Source organism: Solanum stenotomum, chromosome 10 (assembly GCF_019186545.1).
Source record: "Solanum stenotomum isolate F172 chromosome 10, ASM1918654v1, whole genome shotgun sequence".
NCBI classification, from domain to species: domain Eukaryota; kingdom Viridiplantae; phylum Streptophyta; class Magnoliopsida; order Solanales; family Solanaceae; genus Solanum; species Solanum stenotomum.
In genome coordinates this window covers 46,402,031-46,427,499 of record NC_064291.1, presented here as the reverse complement: position 1 = coordinate 46,427,499, position 25,469 = coordinate 46,402,031, and the positions used below count along the sequence as shown (strand labels likewise).

At 34.4% G+C, this 25,469-nt stretch overlaps 1 protein-coding gene across 5 annotated transcripts in view; it reads left to right on the top strand.

Moving 5' to 3' along the window:
- The first annotated feature begins 2,588 nt into the window (after positions 1-2,588).
- The window catches only part of LOC125841502 (ATP-dependent DNA helicase Q-like 2), a 52,456-nt gene continuing 29,575 nt past the window's right edge, over positions 2,589-25,469 (top strand). For 3 of the 5 annotated variants that reach the window (XM_049520649.1, XM_049520650.1, XM_049520653.1), the window contains exons 1-4: positions 2,589-2,727; positions 6,415-6,635; positions 15,562-15,708; positions 15,775-15,990. In XM_049520649.1, the coding sequence (XP_049376606.1) occupies positions 2,661-2,727; positions 6,415-6,635; positions 15,562-15,708; positions 15,775-15,990 (651 nt within the window). In that variant the 5' untranslated portion in view covers positions 2,589-2,660. The remainder of the gene's footprint in view (positions 2,728-6,414; positions 6,636-15,561; positions 15,709-15,774; positions 15,991-25,469) is intronic. The other 2 variants (XM_049520652.1, XM_049520651.1) reach the window with 1 other exon arrangement.

Below are 25,469 nucleotides of genomic sequence, written 5' to 3'. Positions count from 1 at the left end.
ATTTGGAAAATAGTCAAGTTTCTTTTTAATCTTATTGAGTATATCAATTAAAATATTTATATTTTACTTATACCATTTTCAATTTGTGATTTGGGTCATTTATGTTACAAGTAGAGGTATATGTGAGCCACTTTTATAAAGAGGATTATATCAGCTCTAAATCGCAAAGTTGAAGGGTGTATATCCTACCCTTTTCCCTACTTTTAATTATAAAATTAGTTCAAATTAAACTATCAGTATCTAAATAACATTATGTCAAAACAAAATTCGTTATTAAGACATGTTTGTTTATCTAATCTTCACCTGGTGATTTGTATTTCTTTTTACCACTAAATGAAATATATATAAAAAAATTCATATGCTTCAAATTAATTTTAATTTTTTTTATAAAACAAATGAACATTATTTTTTTCCCCTATAAAATACTTATTTCTAAAAATTGGTTTATAAATTTACTATTACTGCAAGCATTGAAAGCTGAAAATAAGTGAACACGAGTTATGAATATTGAAGCTCATAATTCAGATAATAATCAAAAGGGTAAATTTTAGGAATCACATTTTAATATGAAATTACAATCTTTCCCTCTTTAGTTTGTAATTACATTAATCCCTTAAAAAGTAACACAAACCGGATACATAATATGTACCTCGGATACATTAAAGAGTATTTCAGATACATTATAACATAAACCGGATACATAATATGTAGTTTGGATACTTTAAAAACTAGCTCAAATACATAATATGTAGTTTGGATATATTAAATACTGGCGGATACATTAAAGAAATAAGGGATTTTAGAGATTTTTAGAAATAGAAGAGAACATTGGAAATAAGGAAAACATAAGACGTGTATTTCAGTAATTTTTATGAAAGGATGCACGTAGACGACAATAACACAATAAAGTGGGCCGAATGGTACTTTGTGTAATATATGAGTATAATACACGATATAATTGAGTTATGTTAGGTAAAAGAATTTTGATTCAATGAATGTTTTGTCTAGCTTTTCCTTTAATATTTATCCGTTTTAAAATTAAATTCACACTCATAATTTATGAGATTGAGGTTGAAAACTATTGAGATCTTCGCATTAAAGTTAGGAACTAAACCCTACCTAACTTCAATCTTCATTCTTCGCATTAAAGTTAAATTTTAAAGGGGCAATTACATAAATAGCCATTGACACTCAAAATATCATTTAACCACACTAATTTTAATTACAAACGGTAGCCATTTTTATTTTTTTTATTTGTTAAAAAGAAAAAGATCCAACCCCAGCTCATTCGTTTTCGTTTATCATTGTTGCCCAATATAATTTACCATCCAAACAATTTCACCTTCCCAAAAAAATACAACAATCTCATTTCAGTGCAAATGATCCTTTTTTAGGTTGAAAAAAATTCATTGTGATTTTAAAAAAAAAATGATTTATAACTTTTTCAGCTAGCAAGAGAATGTTTGTAAGAAAGAGTATAAACAAAATGTTTATTTAAGATATTTATACGATACTAAACATATATTATACAAAAAAAAAAATATAGCTTATAAATATTATGTATAAAATTGTAATATATATAAAATTATTATTCTTTATGCCTCGTACGAAATGAGCTCTCAGGGTTTGAGACAAACATGTGATATTAAATTCTCCACGTGAGTTAAATTGGACATTTTGTGTGAAGTAGGGCTAATATTTTGAGCGAGTGACCTCAGAGTGTAGTTTTCCCATTTTTTAAAGTCTAAAATTTGAACTTTAGACACAAAGGTGTGGAATTAGACTTAGTCACTTCTATCTTCTTCCCCATCTCGTTCACCTTCTTCCCTATCTCACTCGCATGTCTCCCTAGTTTAATGTATCTGATAGCAAAAATGTGTGTATTAAGGTGTATAATCTTCCTTAATATATGGTAGAAAATTCTTAATTAATGATAAAATACGTAATTACTGAAAAGCACATGTAAAATTAGTTTATATGATATAGATGTATATCTAATAAAATAGTTTTTCCTTAGTTTAAGCTATTTTCAAACTGAAAAGGAACACATTACGCTCAATTATCATGGATGAATTAGATGAGGTGCCATAAGTGAAATGAAATGAGACACTAGGTAAATGATATGAAATGGATGAATAAATTAATTTTCAAAATGGAATAAATTAAGGCACCGTGGATGAATAAATGATGCACCATGAGTGAAATGAACAAATAATCAAATTTCACATCCACAAGTGAAATAAATTACATTCAGATATCATGAGTAAAATGAATAAATATTAAATTTAAAATTGCCAAAAAATAAACTTTAAATAAAAACATCTAAAATTTCATTGCATAAGCCATATACTTAAATTAAGATATTTTATTACCTAACTAATAATTCATACGTCTGAAATTTGTAACTTTGGTGTCATTTTTTCAAAAAAAGTGGCTAAACTTTCAAAATATTTACAAACTTTGGCTATGCCATAAATAGCGATCCTAAATTAGGTTATTTTGTGCACTTGTCCCGTTTGAACCTCACATATATCGCCCAAGCCCATCAACCTCTTTGAGTTCTTCAAAAATATTTTTATTTTTTTTACATTCTCTTTGCAGAAGCCGAACGAACACTATAAACCCAAAGGCATTTTCTGGGTTTCTTCGTCTCTAGTAAAATGGGAAGAACCGAAGAACTCTTAGAGGAACTTGTCAATGTTGAAGTGGAGCTTCAAGATGTTCAAGGTTAGCTTAATATACAGTTTCTGAATGTTGAAATATTTGTTTGCAATAACATTGATTGAAAAGTTAATTTGTTGTTTAATTCTATTAGGGAACTTAAATTCCTGATATTTCTGGTTGTTTATCGTCATATAAAGGAAGTTGTTGATGGGAGATTTTCTTGAATTGTTATGCGGGTTGCATTATTCAACAACTCTAACATAATTAAATGAAGTCCTGATTTTTGTATTTATTTTCTGCTTTTAGTAGTGACTTATTGGCTTATGAATGTACTTTGGAATTTTCAAGTGTAAATAAAGCATTTTTTTTAATAACCGTGGTGTTTGGGCTAGCTTGCGTGCACCTCGACTAATTTCACGTGATACTGTCACCTTCAACAAGTAGTAGATAACTCTGTCCTGGGCTAGCTTGCGTGCACCTCGACTAATTCCACGTGATACTGCCACCTCCCATCAACATCAAGTAGTGGGTAGCTGTGTCCACCGAGGCGATGACAGATGAGAAGAAATCACCTAGTGTTTTGTTGTCTTTTTTATTTTTGGATAAAGGATGTTGGCCATGCCTTGATAGTCATACAACTCTCATCGCACATGCAAGAGTGGCATATTTAGCCAACCACCCTTTTTTGTTTTTGGGTCTTTGTTGAGATTTGAAGATACTGCCACCACCCATCAACACCAAGTGCGAGGTAATTTTGTCCTCCAAGGCTAGAACAAATGAGAAGAAATCACCTAGTGTTTTTTTTTGTCTTTGCTAGGATTTGAACTTGAGACCTAATGGTTCTCCCACTTCATTGATCACTAAGTCACACTTTTGGGTGTTTGTAAATAAAGCATTTTTATTATCCTATATAACATTTGTGGCTCTTTCTATCGTCTTAAAGTTAAGCCTTAGAGCAATTTACAACCTCAGATCTTAGAATAGGTTTTGGGCTCTTTAGTGTCTATAGAAACAAGAATAACTATTTATTTTGAGTTGTCAACTAGGTTGACAATGTCTTGAGAAAATGGAGAAGACAGGGAAAGAATGTTGCTACACGGGATGGTGGGATAATAATATGATCTTATCATTGTCAACAAAGTTGGGGAGCATTTTGTTGAATCAATGTACTTGTTGGCGACAATTAGAAAAGTTTGAGATTTGTTACTTTACTTTAGTTGTCCTAGTTTCGAACTTTCTAACAGATTTCAATATGTTTGACTTGATCACCAAAGTCTTAAATTTTTTTATTTACAGATAGGTCAGTAGTGTAAAAGGTGTTCAATACACATTAGATATCATACATTAATTTATGAAAATTATAGACTAGCGGAGAGAGAAAGTAACATTATTGGCTTATTATAGTTGAGATACTTTTTAGTGTTTCGTTTTCAGGAATCTGACAATATTAGTTACTATGCTACCTGGGTAGTATTTGTTACAATCAAGCAAGAACAGAAGCTGGATGGGGTTTTAATTTGTATTGCTGTGAACTGACGTGGAGCTTCCTGCTCTCTCTTTTAGTGGCTATATAAAAGATTATATTATACATATATATGTATTATCCTTTATTATATGCATACAATTGTTGCTTAGCTGTTTAGAGAAATCAGGTTTCATTCCCGAATTGAAAATGTTTATGCCAATGGGTAGAGCTGATGACATCGAAATCATTATTTTCCTTAAAAATACATTAAAGATCACAAGTGTTCTTTCTAAATAACAGAGAAATCCCCAAGGGACAGCTGGCGCACAATTTGGAATTTGGAGGATAATGCGTTTGTTCCTTGATACACCCAAATTACACATTAAAAATGGTATAAGTGGTCGTTATTAAACATATAACTCAATTAGGTTGCAGTCGAATCCCATAGGGAATAAGACGATGAACGATTTACTTTTATAGTGTATAACCCAACATAAAGTCTAATATTTCTATAATAGTGGGTAAAAGGGTTAGAGTTTAAGACTATAATTTCAAGTTTCATTTATTTATTGACTATTAATTAACACGCGATTAATCAGAGATTTTTTATAACAATTGGGTAAGGGACTAGGATTGGTGTTCCCTAATGAAGGTAATAGCAAGGAGTATGTGTTTTTGCTAATTTAATGATGCAGTCTCATTATTCAATGATGTCTAAATTACTTTCAAAGGTTTCTTGACTCATTCAATAGATTTCACACTTAGCTTCTCTCGAATCTAAAGTGTGTGAATGCAAATAATTAATCTATTCCAAGTTAAATCTTTCCCATCTTAAGTTGTCATTCTCAAAAAATATATCTNGGGTAATTGTGGACCAAAAAGGTGGATGGAGGGGTATTTTTAACCCAATAGGTGAATGAAGGGTATTTTTAAACCTTTTCAAATAGTTCAGGGGTATTTTTGGTCCTTTTCCGTTTAACAAAAGATGAAAGTAAATAGAAAACATTGATTTCATGAAATAAAAGTACTAATGCTCATACCCATTTACATAACCCGAAAAAGGTACCACAACCCTCTAAGATGCTTAGCTAGCCGTTAAAGATAAGGAAACTACAATAAAGACAGAAACATGGAGTTTTATAATCATTGATGACAAAAGGAGGATTTGTCTCAAAATGTTTAACAACCTCCAAGAACACTATTCAATGGTGTGGGGACTAAAAATCTGAACCAGAACGCATCATTAAACAAAGGGGGATGACGAGGTATAAATTTGATTTGCTCAGCCAACTATGACAAAGGGGTCCACAACGAGGGAGAAAGAATCGTGAAGGGTAGGAAACTCAAAGCACTGTCTGAATGAAAGTGAAAATCATAAATTGGAATGTGCGGGGGCTTAAGGACAATGAAAAGAGAGACACCATATAGTGTTGGTCAAGAAGTGGAGGCCAGATGTTTAATATCTACAAGAAACAAATATTGAAGAATGGTCTATTGTTACGGCAACACAGATTTGGGGATCTAGATGGGTCAATTTGGTGGAATTAAAATCATATGGAAGGAGCGGGGGTATCACAATATTCTGGGATAAGAGGCAATGGAATCGCATAGATTTTTCTGCAAGGTACACACTCCATCACTGCAATGTTTGGAGGGCTACATGGAGATCTCAAATGGTGCTTTACTGGTGTATATTGGCCACATTCACATTGGGAAAGAACATATTTTTGGGTTGAATTAGCTGATATTGGAGGGTTATGGACTGATCACTGGGCAGTTGGAGGTTCATTTGCATTAGAAATCAAGAGCAATGAGATACGTTTAATTTAATCATCCATTTTTTTTTGGTGTCACATCAAATGTGTTCTCTTTTTGTAAATCACCAACTTGTCAAGGTTGTGTGATGTTTTCAAAGAACAGAACTCTGACACTATTGCATGTGTGACCCATTTCTCCAGCTTGTCTTTATGGACACGGTGTCCAACATGGATTACTGGGTTTCGGAAGTGTTATTCTACATGACTTTAGTCAATGTGATTTATAACATGTTATTCTGGACAAAAAATCCTCACACATCTGCCATTTTTATTAACAAAGAGTTTCAGAACCTTGCTACAACTAATCTTAAAATGATTTTGTGTTGATTTTTACTTGCCTTTTTCATTGTGTTGTGTTTTTTGTCTTTGTGATTGAGTTCTGTCCTCAGATGTTTCATCTTTCAATTCTTCTGCAATGTACTTTATTCGTCCATCTGAAAGCATGGTCTTCAATGTCTTCTTATCCAGACCAAATAAAATATCTGCTAGACCGACAAGAGAAATTGCATGAGAGACAATTTGAACTTAAAGCTCTTGTGGAAAGTTGTGAATCATCTAGTGGCCCGGGTTCCGATAATGCTGCTGTTCCAGTAGATGATTGGTCCAGGCCGTTTGAGTGGGACTCTCAAGCTGATGACATTAGGTTTAATGTTTTTGGCATATCAAAATATCGTGCAAACCAGCGAGAGGTTGGTCCACTCCATCCTGTCTACATTTACTTTTTACTGGTCGTCTTATGTTACAAGGTTTTGAATGCTTACAATTTTTTTGTGATTCATCTTGTAAGAGTAAGTGCTAGTTGGCAACATGAAGCAAGAGCTTTGAGTATGACCTAGATCCGTTCTTTTCTAAAAGGAATTCTAATAGAGGTGAACCTATCAAAAAAGGATTTTGATATACGAGGTGAACATTCAATTGACAATGTGGGAGGGGGTTGTGGAGTATTTAATTTTTGGTGATGGTCACTGCAAGCTCCTAAAATAGGTTCCACTTGCGCGCTATCCGTTCTACTCATAGTGATGCTCTGTCTCTATCTTTATGTGTTGTGGTGTGCAATTCTGAGGATTGGAAGCGAAATATCCAATCTTCTCTTTAAATTTCTTCTTTAAAAACCAAATTATGAAAATACTCTTTGCAATCAAGGATGTGGCCTAGTAGTTAATGAAGTGGAAATAACCATATGAGGTTTCAAGTTCAAATTCCACGGAGGCAAAAACTTTAGGTGTTTTTTTGCATCTTCCCAAACTTTTGTGGACAAAATTACCGGGCAACTATGCTAGTGGGAGGTAGTACGTAATGTGTAATATTTGAGGTGTGCGCAAGCTTAACCCTAACACCACCACCATAAAAAAATTTTGAAAAGGTAAATGGAAAAATATACCACTCAACTTTGCGATTTAGAGTGGATATATCTCTAGTTAAAAAAGTGGTGCATACATATCCTCGTCGTCTAACAAATGGTGCATATTTACCCTTTCTTTAACAAACATATATTTACTGAATTGAGAAAAATTCTAAGACTAGTACTGTAATGCAAAAAATGTCACGAGGCATTAAAAAATTACCTCACCCATTTTCTTTACCCCTCCAGACCCGACACATTAAAAAAAATCCAATCCCTCTTTTTTTCCGATCCAACCCAAATCCATTTTCTAACTGAGTAGAAGAGGGATTGAGTTTTTTCTTATTTGGGTCGGTGTCTGGTTCGGATCGTGAGGGTGCAGTAATTTTTTAAAGCCATGTGACATTTTTTGAATTTAAAACTAGTTTTAATTTTTTTTAAATTCAGTTGGTATACGTCTGTTAACAACAATAAAGGTAAATATGTATCATTTGTTTGACGACAGGGATATATATGCACCACTTTTTTATGCGGGTATATCCGCTCTAAATATCAAAATTGAGGGGTATATTTGTCCCTTTTCCCAATAAGAAATAAAGAAAATATTATTTGCCTATTTTTGTTGTCTCCTCTCTCTTTGTCACTTATCTAACCTTGTTTTTCCTCTTTGGCATAAGATCTATCTTGCCAGACCTCATTAGAATAGATCCATCTTCCTAGATTGTTTAGTAACTTCATTTTTTGTGTATGCTTGGAGCACCCAGATGATTCTTAATTTTATAAGTGATAAGATGAGCATTGTAGAAACTAGAAAGCTATCTCTTTTTAAGGTTCTTTGTTTATCCATAAAAGCCAATAAACTCATCCTCTTCATTTCACATGACTTGATTACTGGTCATCTTCGAGGTAACCTTTATGCTCTAACTTCTTTGGGCTGTTTGGCATCAGCTGCATTTCATTTAGCTAATCTTGTAAAGGAGCAACAATAGTCTTTCCAGAATTTGTCATGACCCAAATCCCATTTAGCCGTGACGGTACCTAATCCAACCCTTCAGGTGAACCAATCTTGAAATAACCACAAGTCTAACAGGATAATATAAATGAGATAACACTAAATTGAATACAATGTGGAGTGATCAATACAACCTCAAAGAACTGGTGTCACAAGTCATGATCTACTAAAAATGGAAGGTACAACTCTGAATATGAGAAGTGCATCATCTGTTTGGAATACAACATGATGAATGACTCTAACTACGAAGAATTAGCAGGCAACTCATCACCAAAACGTTGGTATGATCTCCAATGCTCTCCCACGAACACCGTAACAATTTAACTCATGCGTACTCTGTAGATATCATTGACTGACCCCAACAAAAACACGTACAGAAATGTCTCAACCCTAAATGAAGGTCCAAATCAAACTTTTGAACTTTTAAAATCCTAAACTTTTCAGCTTTCACGCAATAGTGTCAAGTTGCATCGGAGCCCCTTAGGTCCTAATTCGAATATACATACAAGTCCAAAATCATCATACTAACTTATTGTAACCTTCGAACCACGAGTCTAAGTTCATTTACCCATATTGTTGACTTTGGTCAACTTTATGCACTTTATGCTTTTAGTTTGAGTTCAAGTGTTCCAAAGCGCTCATGAACTTCTCGCTACCCGTGCCCCCATACTTGCAAGTCATAAATAACCAAATGAACCTACGAGAAGTAGAACTCAAAACGGTCATTTGGGTTGTTACAAAATGTAAGAAATATATGGGAAAATTTTTATTAAATTGTGTATCTAAATTGTTACATTGAGTCCTTATTTATAGACAATACATTGAAATCCTTTTCTAACTAGGATTCCTATTCCTATTCTAAGTAGGAATATATATACATATTTCTATTCTAACACTCCCCCTCAAGCTGGTGCATACAAATCATATGTACCTAGCTTGTTACAGATGTAATTAATACGAGGACTTGTGAGGGACTTGGTGAAGATATCTACAAGCTGATAATTTGACTTCACAAATTTCGTAACAATATCTCTTGAGAGTATCTTTTCTCTGACAAAGTGACAGTCAATCTCAATGTGCTTAGTCCTTTCATGAAACACGGGATTTGATGCGATATGAAGAGCTGCTTGATTGTCACACACAAGTTCCATCTGATCAATTTCGCCAAATTTTAGTTCTCCCAGCAACTGTTTGATCCAAACTAGCTCACAAGTTGTTGCCGCCATTGCTCGATATTCTGATTCTGCACTAGATCGAGCAACCACACTTTGTTTCTTACTCTTCCACGACACCAAATTACCTCCTACTAAAACACAATATCCGGATGACGAACGTCTATATCCAGTGATATGCTCATGGCCTTGATCCTCATAGAATAGTCCTTTACCAGGAACTGACTTTATATATCGCAGGATACGAACAACTACTTCCCAATGACTATTACAAGGGGAAGTCATAAACTGACTTACAACATTCACATGAAAAGAGATGTCAGGTCTAGTTACTGTGAGATAATTCAATTTTCCAATGAGTCGTCTATACCTTTCAGGATTACTAAGTGGCTCCCCCTGTATTGGAAGGAGTTTAGAATTCGGATCCATAGGAGTGTCAATAGGTCTACATCCCATCATTCCTGTCTCCTCAAGAATGTCTAAGGCATACTTGCGTTGAGAAATAACAATACCTGATCTAGACTGAGCAACCTCAATACCTAGAAAATACTTTAATTTGCCAAGGTCTTTAGTCTGGAAGTGCTTAAAGAGATGTTGCTTCAATTTGGTGATACCATCTTGATCATTACCAGTGATAACAATATCATCAACGTACACAACCAAATAGATACACCGATTTGGTGCAGAATGCCGATAAAACACAGAGTGATCAGCTCGACTACGAGTCATGCCAAATTGTTGAATAACTGTGCTGAACTTTCCAAACCAAGCTCTAGGAGACTGCTTCAGACCATAGAGTGACCTACGCAATCGACATACAAGGCTACTAGACTCCCCATGAGCAACAAAACCAGGTGGTTGCTCCATATAGACTTCCTCCTCAAGATCATCAAGCAAAAAAACATTCTTAATATCCAACTGATGAAGAGGCCAATGACGAACGGCAACCATAGATAGAAAAAGACGGACATATGCTATTTTAGCCACAAGGGCGAAAGTGTCACTATAATCTAGCCCAAATACCTGAGTATACCCTTTGGCAACAAGGCGAGCCTTAAGCCAATCAACTTGACCGTCTGGACCAATTTTGACTGCATAAACCCAACGACAACCAACGGTAGATTTACTTGCAGGAAGAGAGACAAGCTCCCAAGTACCACTCTTATGCAAAGCAGACATCTCATCAACCATGGCATGCCCCTATCCAGAATGAGAAAATGCTTCACCTGTAGTCTTAGGAATGGAAATAGAAGACAAAGACGATACAAAGGCATAATAGGGTGATGATAGACGATGATAACTCAAGAAGGTATAATGAGGGTTAGTATTTCGAGTGGATCGTATACCTTTCTGAAGTGCAAGCGGTTGGCTAGGAGGAGGCAAGTCTGCAGTACGAGCAGGGTCTGGCGCATGACATGAATCATCTGGGACTAGCGCTGGACGCGGACGGCGATGATAAGTTAGGAGTGGTGGCACTACAAATGGAGATGTAGAAGTAACCGTAGATTCCTCAAAAGTTGGTATAGGTAAAACCTGAGGTATGGATAAGACCATAGATACATCAGGATGATCAGAAGACGTATAGTAAGGCTGAGATTCAAAGAATGTAACATCAGCGGACATAAGGTAACGATGAAGATCATGTGAATAACAACGATACCTTTTTTGAACTCGAGAGTAACCAAGAAAGACACATTTGAGGGCACGAGGGGCTAATTTATCTTCCCCTGGGGCTAAGTTATGAGCAAAACATGTGCTCCCAAAAGACACGAGGGGGGATAGGATAGAAATGTGACTCAGGAAACAGTATGGAATGTGGAACCTGATTCTGAATAGAAGATGAGGGCATTCTATTTATTAAATAACAAGACGTAAGAATTGCATCTCCCCAAAAACGCAGCGGAACATGGGATTCAAGGAGAAGAGTACGAGCAGTCTCAATAAGATGCCTATTTTTCCTTTCTGCTACACCGTTCTGTTGAGGGGTGTATGGACAAGTAGTCTTGTGAATAATGCCTTGGTGAGTCATAAACTCCTGAAATTGGGAGGATAAGTATTCTAAGGCATTATCACTACGAAAAGTACGAATAGAAACACCAAATTGATTTTGTATTTCAGCAAAGAAACTTTTGAATATAGAAAATAACTCAGAACGATCTTTCATTAAAAAACCCAAGTACATCTTGAATAATCATCAATGAAACTAACAAAATAACGAAATCCTAAGGTGGAATTGACTCTACTAGGACCCCAAATATCAGAATGAACTAATGAAACAATAGACTCTGAACGACCTTTAGTACTACGTGAAAATTCCTCCATGACTGCCTGTACTTGTCCCAAGTGAGTAGACATATCGAATTCTTGTTTTAAGTTGGTCATCCGAGATATCACATCATAGAATCGAGATATGTCATTAGTGTATAAAGCACGTGCCTTTTCCCAAACTAAATAACATGTCTGGAATGGGCGAAACAAGGGCATCAACTTAGAATCAATAGAGCGCCAAAGGAGACTACATAATTGGGCATCCACTTTCTCCCATTGTGCTTTGGCTTTTGCACTTCGTCACTAGACTTTGTCTTTTCATCTACAACGCAAGCATTGTTTGTTATGTGATCTTGAACACCTTGACCCTTGCACCACAACTCAACTGAAGAAGGCCAAGCTAAATAGTTTGAACTTCCCATTAATGGTTCTAAAGTGATTGTAAGGCTTGAACTTCCAATTCCCGTATTTTTGGAGCCAAAAACATCACACCCGAAAGACAGTTTTCGAAATTTGACTTGAAAAGAGTAAGAAACTCGCTGGAAACTGCCGGAATCTACCCCACAATGGCCTGAAAATTTTGATTTCGCCAAGAACTTGCCGGAAACTGCCTGAAAATCACCGGAACCCTAATTCTGGTGATCGGATCTATAGAAAACTGAATGGGTTTTGGTCGGAAATACTGGGCGACCCAACAGAAGAAAACAGCTCGAAAAAAGATGATCGGAGCAGCACTCACGCGTTGGCGCGTGAACAGATCTCGCCGGAAAACTTCCACCTCCGAACGGCGCGTGGGGCGCATGGGGGGTTATTTTCCGGTGGATCTGATTGGGGTTTGGTCGCCTGAGCTTCCCGAGCCTCGTGATGGTGTTGTCTTTCGCACAACACCTTCAGAATGAAAGATGACACAAATCAGTCCCAATCGTCATCGCCAGAATTTGACACGGTAACTTGAAGTTTCTCACCAATGCTCTGATACCATGTGAGAAATATATGGGGAAAATATTATTGAATTGTGTATCTAAATTGTTACATTGAGACCCTATTTATAGACAATACATTGAAATCCTTTTCTAACTAGGATTCCTATTCCTATTCTTCTTCCTATTCTAAGTAGGAATATATATACATATTTCTATTCTAACACAAAATAACATTTGGAACCTATTGCCAAGGCATCTAGGGTGGTTCTAGTCATACTTCCCTTGGAAGCTCTAGGATTATGTCAATGGATTATAATGGCAAACAGATCATAGATGCAACTTTGATAGCAAATGAGTGTATGGTGGATACTAGAACAATGGAAGAAGTACCTAAGCTTCTTTGCAAGCTTGATAATGAAAATGCCTATGATTATGTAAATTGCGACTTTCTACCCAAGGTGTTAAGAGATGTGGGGTTTCAAAGTAAATAGATTGGATGAACTCTTTTTCGCCATTAGTACTGTTAGATTCTCTATTGTTAATCTTATGATAAATGGTTTTTCGGAAGGATTTTTTTCATCCCAAAGGAGAATGTTACGATGGGATCCTTTGTCACCACCCCTATTAAGTATTGCTATGGACTGTTTTAACGATATGGCAAGGATGGCAAATCAACATGGATGGCTGAGGAGCTTCTAGTGACATAGTAGAGGTAGCAATTTAGAGATTTCCCATTTGCTTTACGCTGACGATATTTTGATTTTTTGTGAGGCTAAGATTTACCAGCTATGTCATTTATGAGTACTATTAACCCTTTTTGAAGTCGTGTCTGGTCTACATGTAAATTAGAGAAAGAGTTTGTTATATCCGGTTAATGAAATTCAAGTATTGGTACGAATTCTAGAATGTGAAGTTAGTTCTCGTCCAACAAATTATTTGGGTTTCTTTTATTTGCTTAAAATAAATTTAGGAGATTAGGCTAGGGATTAGAGATGCGAGAAAAAATTGGTTAGGTGGAAAAGAAGACTTGACTCATCGAGGAGAAATTTCATATGGCAGGAAAAAGAATAAAGATGTTTTCACGTAGTCAAATGGAACACTCTTATTGCTAACAAGGAATAGGAACAACTGGGTTTAGAAATTTGAGGTAGCATACTAAGATTTTGCTCATGGAGTGGGAGAGAATATCTCAGATGGTTACTCAACTATGAACTTTTCTCGCAAAAAGTCACTCAACTTTGGTTTTTAACCAAAAGTCACTCAACTATGGATTTTTCTCTTAGAAAGTTACTCAACTATGGACTTTTCTTTCATAAAGTTACTCAACTTTGGTTTTTAATCCAAAGTCACTCAATTATGTGCTTTTCTCTTACAAAGCCACTCAACTTTGATTTTTTAATCCAAACATCACTCAACTATGTAAGTTTTATTTACAAAGCCCCTCAATCTATTTTATTGATTTTTTCATTAAAATTTGTTGATATGAAATTTTTTATTTAAAACCTAAATTTTAAGAAATAAAAAGATATTTATTTTAAGGAATTGTAGATGGACAATCATTGCCATGGGAACTGTATTAACTAAATTTGAGGTGACTTATAACTTATCTTTTGACCTTTTAACAAAAAAATAAACCAAAAAGAGATCTAGTGTCTAGTGTTATACCGAAAATAATATTCTATTTCTTTCAATCTTGTGAAAGGATAATGAGAAAATAGATTTTTTTTTTTGATGATAAGGGAAAACCCGCAGCCGCTACCCTTTTGGGTGTGCACAGAGTAAAACCTCCGCTCCTATACAATAGCTTACAAACTACACATGAGAGGTAACCCACACTAGGCAAGCTTGGTGCGACGAGCTTGACCCAGAAAACAAACCCCTTGCTTTCGCTGGCAAGGGGTTTCGAACTTTAGACCTCCAACATGGAAGTCCCAAGCCCAAACCACTGGGCCACCCCCGAAGGGTGAAAATGAGAAAATAATTTTTTTTTTATTTCTTAAAATTTTGGCTTTGAATAAAAATTTCATGTCAATAAATTTTGATGAAACAATTAATTATATATATTGAGTGACTTTCTTTTTGAGAAAGTCAACTGGTATTATAAACATAGAAGTACACCAATACTGAATTCTTGTAGTACTTACATCAAAAGTATAGAGGGTTTGTCAAAAAAAATCTAAACACGTATCTCCCTCATAAACTATCTAAGAATAGGGTGATGTCCCCTGGATCCTTTATGTATACTCCAAAAGTAAAAGGTCACTAAACAATTCATTTTAATGCTTTGGAAAGGGATGCTCTTGTTCTCAAAACATCTCTGAGTGACTTTGTAAGTAAAGCTTTCATAGTTGAGTGATTTTTGGGTTAAAATCAAAGTTGAGTGACTTTCTGAGAAAGAAAAAAATTCATAGTTGAGTGACTTTTGGGTTAAATACCAACATTGAGTGACTTTCTGAGAGAAGTTCATAGTTGAGTGACCATCGGAGATATTATGAAAAGAAGACTTGACTCATTGAGGAGAAATTTCATATGGCAGGAATTAAGGATGCTTTTACGTAGTCTCAAATGGAACACTCTTATGGCTAACACGGAAGAGGGAAAACTGGGTTTAGAAATTTGAAGCAGCATACTAGGATTTTGCTCATGAAGTGATTGTGGAGGTTGAAATGTTGGGTGTGGTATAATTTTCAAATCATTATTCATCTCGATTGATCGTTTTGTGTTTCTTTTCATCTTTCTGGGGTTTATTGATAGACAAAATACTTCCTGTTGGGGTATTACTAAAATCGAAAGTGCACATAAGTAAAGATTTACATTAAATCGTCTTTGGCTGAATTTTTAAAATATAGTTGTGATTTTCCATTTAGAGATTTGCTGATGTCAGTTATCTATTTGTAGATAATAAACACAATAATGAGTGGAAGGGATGTTCTAGTAATTATGGCTGCTGGAGGGGGCAAGAGTCTTTGCTACCAACTTCCAGCAGTTCTGCGGGATGGCATGGCTCTTGTTGTCAGTCCTTTGCTTTCTCTTATTCAAGATCAGGTATCCAAGTGCCCAGTCCATCTTCCTCTTGTATTCAACAACTGCTGACAAATGTTATTGCCTCAGGTCATGGGGTTGGCAGCTTTAGGCATCCCAGCTTTCATGTTAACCTCAACAACTACCAAGGAGAATGAGAAGTTCATATACAAGGCTTTGGAGAAGGGCGGGGATGAGCTTAAAATATTGTATGTTACACCTGAAAAGATATCAAAGAGCAAGAGATTTATGTCAAAACTTGAAAAGTGTCACCATGCTGGTCGTCTTTCTCTAATTTCAATTGATGTAAGTCTACAATTTTGTGTTTTCCCACTTGCAGTATGCTATAGTTAAATCTTTGAGGATCTCTCTTCTTTTTCGTCCTCTCATCCGTCTTTGAGGGGCTAACAGCCTATCCTGTGCATATCACTTATTTTCTAAAATTAGACATATAATTCTATTTATAGATATTTGAATTATTTTTAGTTGAATCCCTGCACCTGCATGTATCTGGATCCGCACTACTGAATCTCAAAATTTAAAAATCATGTGAGATCTGACCTCTAGATCCACAACCGCAATGGGCATACATACCTGAGTCTGAGCAACTTAAGTATGAGATCCAAAAGTATGTTTTTACGAGTATTTATTTGGCAAGTATCCTCATCCTAATTAGAGAAACACTACTTAAAGAGTGATTGACTAAAATTGTGTCAGTTTTTTTTTTTTTTTTTTTTTTTTTTTTTTTTTTGAGAAGGTTAACTGAAAATTGTGTCAGTTTTGTTAGTTATTGTTTAACTAATGATATTCATTAGATTGGATGAGATTACTTTTTGTTGCACAAATAGTTTCGCTGGATCAAAATTCCAAACTTTACATGTACCTAGTCCTTGTTAATGATTGTGTAATCCAGGCCAAGTTTGCGCACATCTCGATTGATTCCATAGGGTACTTGTTACTCGCCAACATCACAGGAATTGAGTATCTTTGTCTACCAAAGCTTTCAACAGAATGGAGGAAATCATAATATTTTTGTCTCGGCTAGGATTTGAACGCGAGAGCTCATGACACTCAACTCACTTAATTGATCAATACATTTGTTATGCCTACCTTTATGTAAATCATACTAACTATAGCAGTGTACCTTTTGCATGATGGGTCAGCGAGAAAATGGGAACATACCACATATAACTAGCTTTTTTCTTTTATGAAAAGTTAAAGAATACATACTAACTATGTTGGTTGGACTTAATTAAAATATCCTTCATACATCATTTAAATGACAGCAATAGCATAAATAGATGAACAATGAGCAAGAAACTTATAACTAGGAAGCACTATTAAACAAAACGATGACAAAACATTGATAGAAAAAAAATGAAAGTATTAAATGTTCAATCAACATCCTAAGGATGCCCATCATTCTCTTCACCAGCATTGCCATTGTTGTCATTAGCATCAGTTTCAGTTGCAACATTCTCATATGCATGTTTATTCAGTTGTTTCTTCCTTTGTCAAGTTTAGTTTGTAGAACAACAAATAGATTCAACGAAACTTCAATTTATCTTAGCATCAAAGTCATTAATGCTTTTTTCCTCAATAAGTTGGTCGAAAAGGTTCTCCCTTTTCTTCTATTTAATCATTTGCTCTATTTTCCTAATATGTTTTCCCTGAGCATTCACTTTCCTTCGAAGGTAGGTTTCATAGAATAAGAGTGTTTAACTTACATATGTAGATGCCTGATAGGACCATATAATTAAATAACCAAAAGTTGATCTAAATAATTTGACCAAATTGAGAATAGACTGATTGCACTATCTGGGTTTTAAGGTACTTATTAACTGCTTTTCTTAAATAAGCTGTAATAGGAATTTATTAATTACTTTTCTTAAATAGATGTAGTTAAAATGCTAAAACTCAATCTTTAAGTTGGAGAAATAATCATATTTCCTTAATGAATGTATTTCTGAGATGGAAAATGCAAACGGTAAACTTTCTATATAAGATCTTGTCAATATTTTATCATTCTGCCGTTCCGGACTCTTAAAGAGCACTACAACAACCACAAAAACAACATACCGGGTGAAATCCCACAGTAGGTTTGGGGGGCGTAGTGTGTACGCAAACCTTGCCACTATCTTGTGGAGGTAGAGATGTTGTTTCCAAAAGACCCTTAGCTCAAGTGCATCAAACCCATGTAAAAGTAGAAGCAAACAATGAAGAAAACATAACCATTAATAAGAAGGCAGTGTAAAGTTACTCGATACTTGAGATGTTGAACAGTCACGGAGGAGCCTTAAGTGCAAAACGTAAATAAAGCACGTTCTTTAATGAAAAAAGGACAAAGGGAGAAAAAAATACAAATATATATGTTTAGTCAAAAATCAATAATTATAAGCATTAATGACAAATATATGAACAAATATTTTGAAAAAAAAATATTATAAAGTGAAATATCAATTGTTTAGTGTCGCTTTTTCAAAAGAGTCTCATTGGTAGGAAAAGTATGCCTTAGAAGTTAGAACCTTGATGACAACATTGAAGCGCACATTGATCGAGGTAAAGTGCTCAACATATTTTGAGCCTCGCTTCAGGGCTTAAGCGTGCTTTAAGAGTGCCTTTTACAACACTGTCTACGCAGTGGCAATGACATTGGAGGTGGCACAGAAAGAGAACTAGTCGATGGTGAGGAATCCAATGAGACAGTATGAGACTATGTTGCTCGTTTTTTCACTTGCGATGTTGAAATGTCATTCCTTGCGCTCACTCTTCCAAGACTTTTGCTTGTAGGTCAGCTCTTGTTGTCAGCTAAGTATTTCGGATTGGGACCCTCATGTCAACCGAATCCCTTACTTGACCCAAGCCTAATGTTTATACTACGAATGAATTGCCTGTATGAATTCCCAACCGACTTAATGTTGGAAGCCGACTCTCGTTCTTTGGACCAATCTATGATTGAATAAAAATGAGTTTGTCACTCCTTTTCATATAATGATTGTAGAGTCTCTCAGGGTTGGAGGTTTGTAAACATCAACTAGACTTCGGTGGTTAACAACCACCTACTTCTTTGAAACATCAAATCTGGTGTCCATCTTTTCTTGAATCTCCTTCTAATGGAAGAAATAAAGCTCGAGAAGGAATAACCAAAACCTATTTCACTCGCTGAGTCCTTTTGCATCCACGGCTGAATGGTTAAAGCGTCCAACTTATAATTGACAAATTTGTAGGTTCAATTACTATTGGATAACCGACTTAACTAAATTTTTTGGAATTTATCTAGTTTTCCAAGCAGCTGAGTGCTCCATGAACAATGAGCGGTTCCTGTTCTGCCCACAACAGTTGTTGCCTCTCCTCCAAAACCTCTATGGGTTCTCTATAAGCACGAATGCTCACTCCTTTCTGTTGAAGAAGGCCACAAGTGGAAGCAACCGATGCCTTGATCATTTAATTGACTCCTTGCTGCTGGTTCGTGCTTGTTGTCATGCTGGCAAAAGTAGGGGTTTCAGCCGACACAATATGGGCATGGGATCTATATTAGATTTAGTTGACCAATGTTAGTCCAAAATCCAATTGTTATAAGCATGAATGACAAATATATGAACAAATATTTTGAAAAAAATAATATTGCAAAGTGAAATATCAATTGTTTAGTGTCGCCTCTTCAAAAGAATCTCATTGGCAGGCAAAGTATGCCTTAGAAATCTTGATGACGAAATTGAGGTGCACATTCAGCAAGGCAAATCGCTCAATATATTTTGAGCCTTGCTTCAAGGCTTTAGCGTGCCTTTGACTACATTGACCGCGCAACGACCGAGATACTGGAGGTGACAGAGAAAGAGAAGCCGCGAGTGGTGAGGAATCAAATGAGACATTTGATACTATGTTGCTTGGGAAATACCACACCGGTGTCGACACGACGTGTGCATGGGATCCATATCGGAGTTGGTCGATCGATTTTTGATACTTTGACCAAAATCAATGGAGAAATTCAGGGCGGATACAATTATTTCTGTAATGAAAACAAAAGCTAAGGTGACATTGAAGAAAATGTAGTACCTTGTTCTAAAAATTTCTTTGTGAGTCCTTTTCCTTATATCACCTTTGATGATTTTCCTCTTGATCAATATTTTCTCCCCGGAATACCTTGTAAGTTTTCCACATAATGTCTCATAATTTAGACATAACTTTACTTTTAGCTATTAGTATTATTTTTAGTTGAATCCCTACACCCTTATCCGTACCTGAATCTGCTCTCATGAATCTTAAAATTAAAATTGGATCATGTGAGATCTGACCACTAGATCCACACCCGTATCAGACACCGATACTCGAGGCTAAGCAAATTAAGTATGAGATCTCAAAGTAGATTTTTACGGGTATTTATCTGGTAAGTATCCTCAACCTAATTTAAGTAACACTAATTGAAGAGTGATTATTTACAATTGTGTTAAAGTCTTACTAGACATTGATTATCTAGTGATGTTCATTATTGATTGGATGAGATTACTGTTTGTTGCACAAATAGGTTGACTAGATTGAAATTCCAAATTTTACATGTACCTAGTCCTTTTGTATAATTGTGGAATCCAGGCCAAGTTTGTGTGCATCTCGATTGATTCCATAAAGTACTCATTACTCGCCAACATCACAGGTATCAAGTAATTTTGTCTACCAAGGGTTCAACACATTGTAGGAAATCATAGTATTTTTGCCTCGATTAGGATTTGAACTCGAGAGCTCATGACTCTCAACTCACTTCATTGATAAATGGTGGAACCTATCGGTGACCACCTTAAAATGACACCATTTTTCACTTAGACACCTCAACTGGGCTTTTTTCATATTTAGACACCTCATGTTAGGTTTTGTTGTGTCATTTTGACAATTTTCATTGACTTGGCATAGTGTGTGTATTGCACACATTTTAAGTGCGTAAAAAGCTTAAATTTTGCAATTTTTTATTTTTTTATTCCTTCATCCTTCTCTCTCCTTCCCACACTCCCTTCACTATCCACCACCACCATATATGCAACCTTCCTCTCCATTGTCATTTCAGAATGTAGCACATGAATTTAAAAAAAAAATTAAAGCAGTTGTTATAAATGGTAAGATGAAGAAAATATCATACACATGTTATTCAACAATATGTAGCCTCAATAATTTGCAATATAATTTTGAAATATAAAAGGCATTTCAGTTATTCTCATATTTTTTTGTATAACTTTGAATTTGAAGCTATAGAAACTTGATTCAAGCTTGTTGTTTTTTAATCTTCGGCTTCCATTGTGGCACATAAGCTTTTACCCCAATCTTCAATTTTTGAAATCCTAGCTTTTGGCTTTTCATTTTTGTTGGTCTATGAAGCTATGGATCTGGTCGAAGAAAAAAAAAGAAATGGTAGATTTAAAGAAAGGGATGGTGATAGTGATTATGGTAGCTAGGTTACGAGTAAAAGCTTGTGATCCAAATTAATGTTAAATTTGATTATTATGATAGTTTGATTTGAAGGAAGGGGATTGAGCTCCATTGAAGGCATTATAAGGGGTTTTGGCTTGCTCTGTAATTGGGTTTTGAGTTTCTTCATCTGGACGGTCAGGGGTTGATTTTGCTGAGCCAGAGGTTGGCTGCCCATCGTCTCCATTGTGGGAGCCTGGTCGGAGAAAGGGAGAAATAGCCATTAGGTTCTAATGGGTTAATTTTGTACGGAGAGTTTTCTTGCAGTATGATAAGATTGGTTCATGTCTAGTTGGATTTGGAGGAAGAGATAGTGGTATTGATGATGTTAAATTTGAAGAAGATGGTTATGGTGTTCAGAGAAGGAGGATAGATGGAGATGGTGGAAAGAAAAAGGTGTTGTAATTTCTTTTAATATTTTTTAATTATTAACATGTAATTTTTAAAAGTTATTAATTAAATAGCTCTAAAAATAATTTTTATTCATAATATATCTTTTAATAATTATTTATGATACCACATGTCTTTATTTAATTCTTTACTTAGACGACACATCATCGGAGAGTGCGTTAAACTCTCCTTAATATTTTTGTTGATTGTAAAAAAGGTGTCAAAGTGACACAATAGAACCCGACATGAGGTGTCTAAAATGAACAAAGCCTAGTTGAGGTGTCTAAGTGAAAGATGGTGGCAACTTTAGGTGACCATTGATGGGTTCCGCCTTGATTAATGGACTTGTTATGCCTTTACTTTATATAAATCATACTAAGCGGCGTACCTTTTGCATGGTGGTCAGCGACAAAATTTGAACATACCACATATAACTAGCTTTTTGTATGAAAAGCTAAAGGATACATAATAACTATGTTGGTTGGACTTAATTAGAAAATCCTTCATTCATCATTAAAATGACAGCAATAACATAAATAGATGAACAATGAGCAACACGCTTATAACTAGGAAGTAATATTAAAAGACAACACATGACAAAATATTGATTGAAATAAAATAAAAGTATTAAATGCTCAATCAACATCCTAAGGATGCGCACCATTCTCTTCACCCCCATTGCCATTGTTGTCATTAGCAACACTTTCAGTTGCAACTTTCTCATTTGCATGTTTATTCAACAGTTTCTTCCTTTCATCAAGTTTAGTACGCAGAACATCAAATAGATTTAACAAACTTCGAATTTCTCTAGCATCAAATTCATTGATGCTTTTCCCCCCAACAAGTTGTTTGAAGAGGTTCATTTCCTTCTCCTCAACCATTTGCACTATCTTGATAATATATTTTTCCTTGAGCATTCACTTTCCTTTGAATGTTGGTTTCATAGAATAAGAGTGTTTGACTTATATATATAGATGGCCAATAGGACCATATAATTAAATAACCATAGTTGATTGAGATAATTTGACCAAATTGAGACATAAATTAATTGCACAATTTGGGTTTTAAGGTATTCATTAATTATTTTTCTTAAATAGATGTAGTAGGTATTTATTAATTACTTTTCCTAAATACAGGTAGTAGGTATTCATTAATTACTTTTCTTAAATAGATGTAGTTAAAATGCTAAAATCTTGAAGTTGGAGAAATAGTCATATTTCCATAATTATAGGGTGTTTGGATTGGCTTAAAAGTTGGTCAAACGTACTACTGAGTCCATTTTTGACTTCTTAAAGTGTTTGACATTTATAAAAAATAACTTAAAATAAGTCAAAAATGACTTAAATAGGGTTAGGAAGTGTTTGACAAGGTTAAAAATGACCTAAAATAAGTTTAAAATGACTTAAAATAAGTCAAACCTACTTTTTATTTTTATGACTTACAAGTCATTTCAGTTTGACTTTTTATTTTTTACTTAGAGGCTACTTTTTTTAAGTCAATCCAGATGGCTCTTAGTATATTCAGAGTTGGAAAATGCAAACGGTCAACTTTCTATATAACATATTGGGTGTATGATTATGTATGTATCAATATTGTAACCATCAACTGTTCATGAGAAACACAACCCTTTACTTCTTACGTTTACTTCTAAATATCTTAAGTTTAATTTCTTGTTCTTATACTAAACTAGTTTTTTTGACACGTGCGTTGCACATGATTACCAATTTCAAAAATATATGTTATAGTAAATAGTATCGCTCATTTAAGCAAAGATTTGAATAATAAGCTTAGCAAAAAATAATATTGCAGATTCTTTTGTGAATGTTCAACGTGGATCTCATATATATCTTTTATCCACGCAAACCTATGAAGATGGTCAATCAAAAATTTATTAGTTAAATGCAATAATGTATATATTTATTTCAATTTGATGAGGTTCAATTATGTAGTTAGTCTTATCTTACTAATATTACCTTATAGACAATATTCACTTTGTATTTTTCTTGTCACCTAACTAGATGTGCTTTGCATGTGTATTCCACGTTAAATTGTTTAGATGTCATATGAACATGTGAAGAGAACAATTATATTTTATATATTCACATATTTTCACATTTATTGTGAGTTTTTTTTAAAAAAAAAAATCAGAACATTTTAAAATAATATATTTTGAAGTTAGAAGATCTTGTTAACTTGATAATACATTTGTGACATACATAATGCTTTAATTTAAATACAAATACCTACCCAAATATAAATATGCATTAATGAAAATATTTATCTCATAAAATTAATAATTAAATTAAGGGAAAAGGGACAAATATACCCCCGAACTATCATAAATGGTATGTTAATACCCTCCGTTATACTTTAAGGTTGTATATACCCTTACCGTCAATATTTTGGATCATCTATACCCTTAAGACTAGCAGATTGACACATGGCATCATCTAAATAACTTACCTGATTTTATTTATTTATTTATCCAAAAAAATTGAAAACCCACCCATTTTCTATACTTTACCCACCCATGGCCCAAATTAAATTATCATGACATTTAAAACTAAAAATAAAAAACATCGCTTTTCATCTTCATTAAAAATCAAATAAAAGGAGAAGTGTTCTTCAATTCATTTTCCAAATCTCACAAACAAAAACCTAGAAGCATATTATTTCAATCAAAATCAAGAAATCAATTTCATTTTTTTTTTGGTTCAAATCAATTTATTATTTATTGAAAGGGGTTGAGAAAATACTACCACCATTGATGGACAAAGCTTCAAGCTTTAAAGTGGGTCTACATTCAAATTGAAAATTTCAAGCTCAAATCGATTTGTTATTGTTGAAAGGGTTTGAGAAAATACAACCACCATTGACGGACAAAGCTTCAAGCTTTAAAGTGGGTCTACAATCAAATAAAAAATTTCAAGCACAAATTGATTTGTTAAATAGATGATGTATAAAACACCCAATAACCTAGATTCCTACTGTGCTAAATGAAGATGAATTTAATTTTTTTTTGTTTAGCAAGCATAAAGCTACATATTTAAAAAATTTGAAAGACACAAGATTCACATAACTTGCAGGGATGTTAGTGAAAGTGAAGAAAATAGTAGTTTTAGTAAACAAGTCATCTTCTTCCTTGAAAGATGAGTTCTTGATTCCATGGCAATGGTGGGTTGAGAAGAATAAAGGGATGATTTTTGATGAAAATGAAGAGTGGATTTTAGCACCACCCATTTTGGTTGTGGGTCGGGTGGATTTTTAATTTTTGGGTAAAAAATAAATAAAATCGGGTAAATCATTTAGATGATGCCACGTGTCTATCCGTTAGATTCAAGGATATATACAACCCAAAAGAATGACGGTAACGGCATATACAACCTTAAAGTATAACGGAGGGTATTGACATACCATTTATGATAGTTCGGGGATATATTTGTCCTTTTTCCAAACTACATCATGTTAACTTCATATATTGGAACATTACATACTAATGTATATATTAAGCAAAAAAATAATTATTAAATCATCAAATTTATTTTCCTCAAGTACTCGAGGTTATGAAATATACCCTATTAGGACTTTATCAAAATAGTGGTACCTCATATTCCTCTAAACTTCCAACTCACTCAACGACAATAAATCACATAAAAAAAATTAAAATGCAAGAAGAAGAGTAGAAGATTAAAAAAATTGTGGTTGAAAAATGAGAAGAAGTCCCTCTATTTATAGTCAACAAAGGGTAGTATGAACAAATGTTTTTTCTGTCTTATCTATAAAGTCATGACCTTTTCGAGAAGTCACAACCCTTTGGAAAAGTCACAACTTATTGAAAAAGTCATAACTCTTTAGAAAAGTCACAATTCATCGAAAAATCACAACCCTTTGAAAAAAGTCACAACTTATTGAAAAAGTCACAACTCATCGAAAAAGTCACA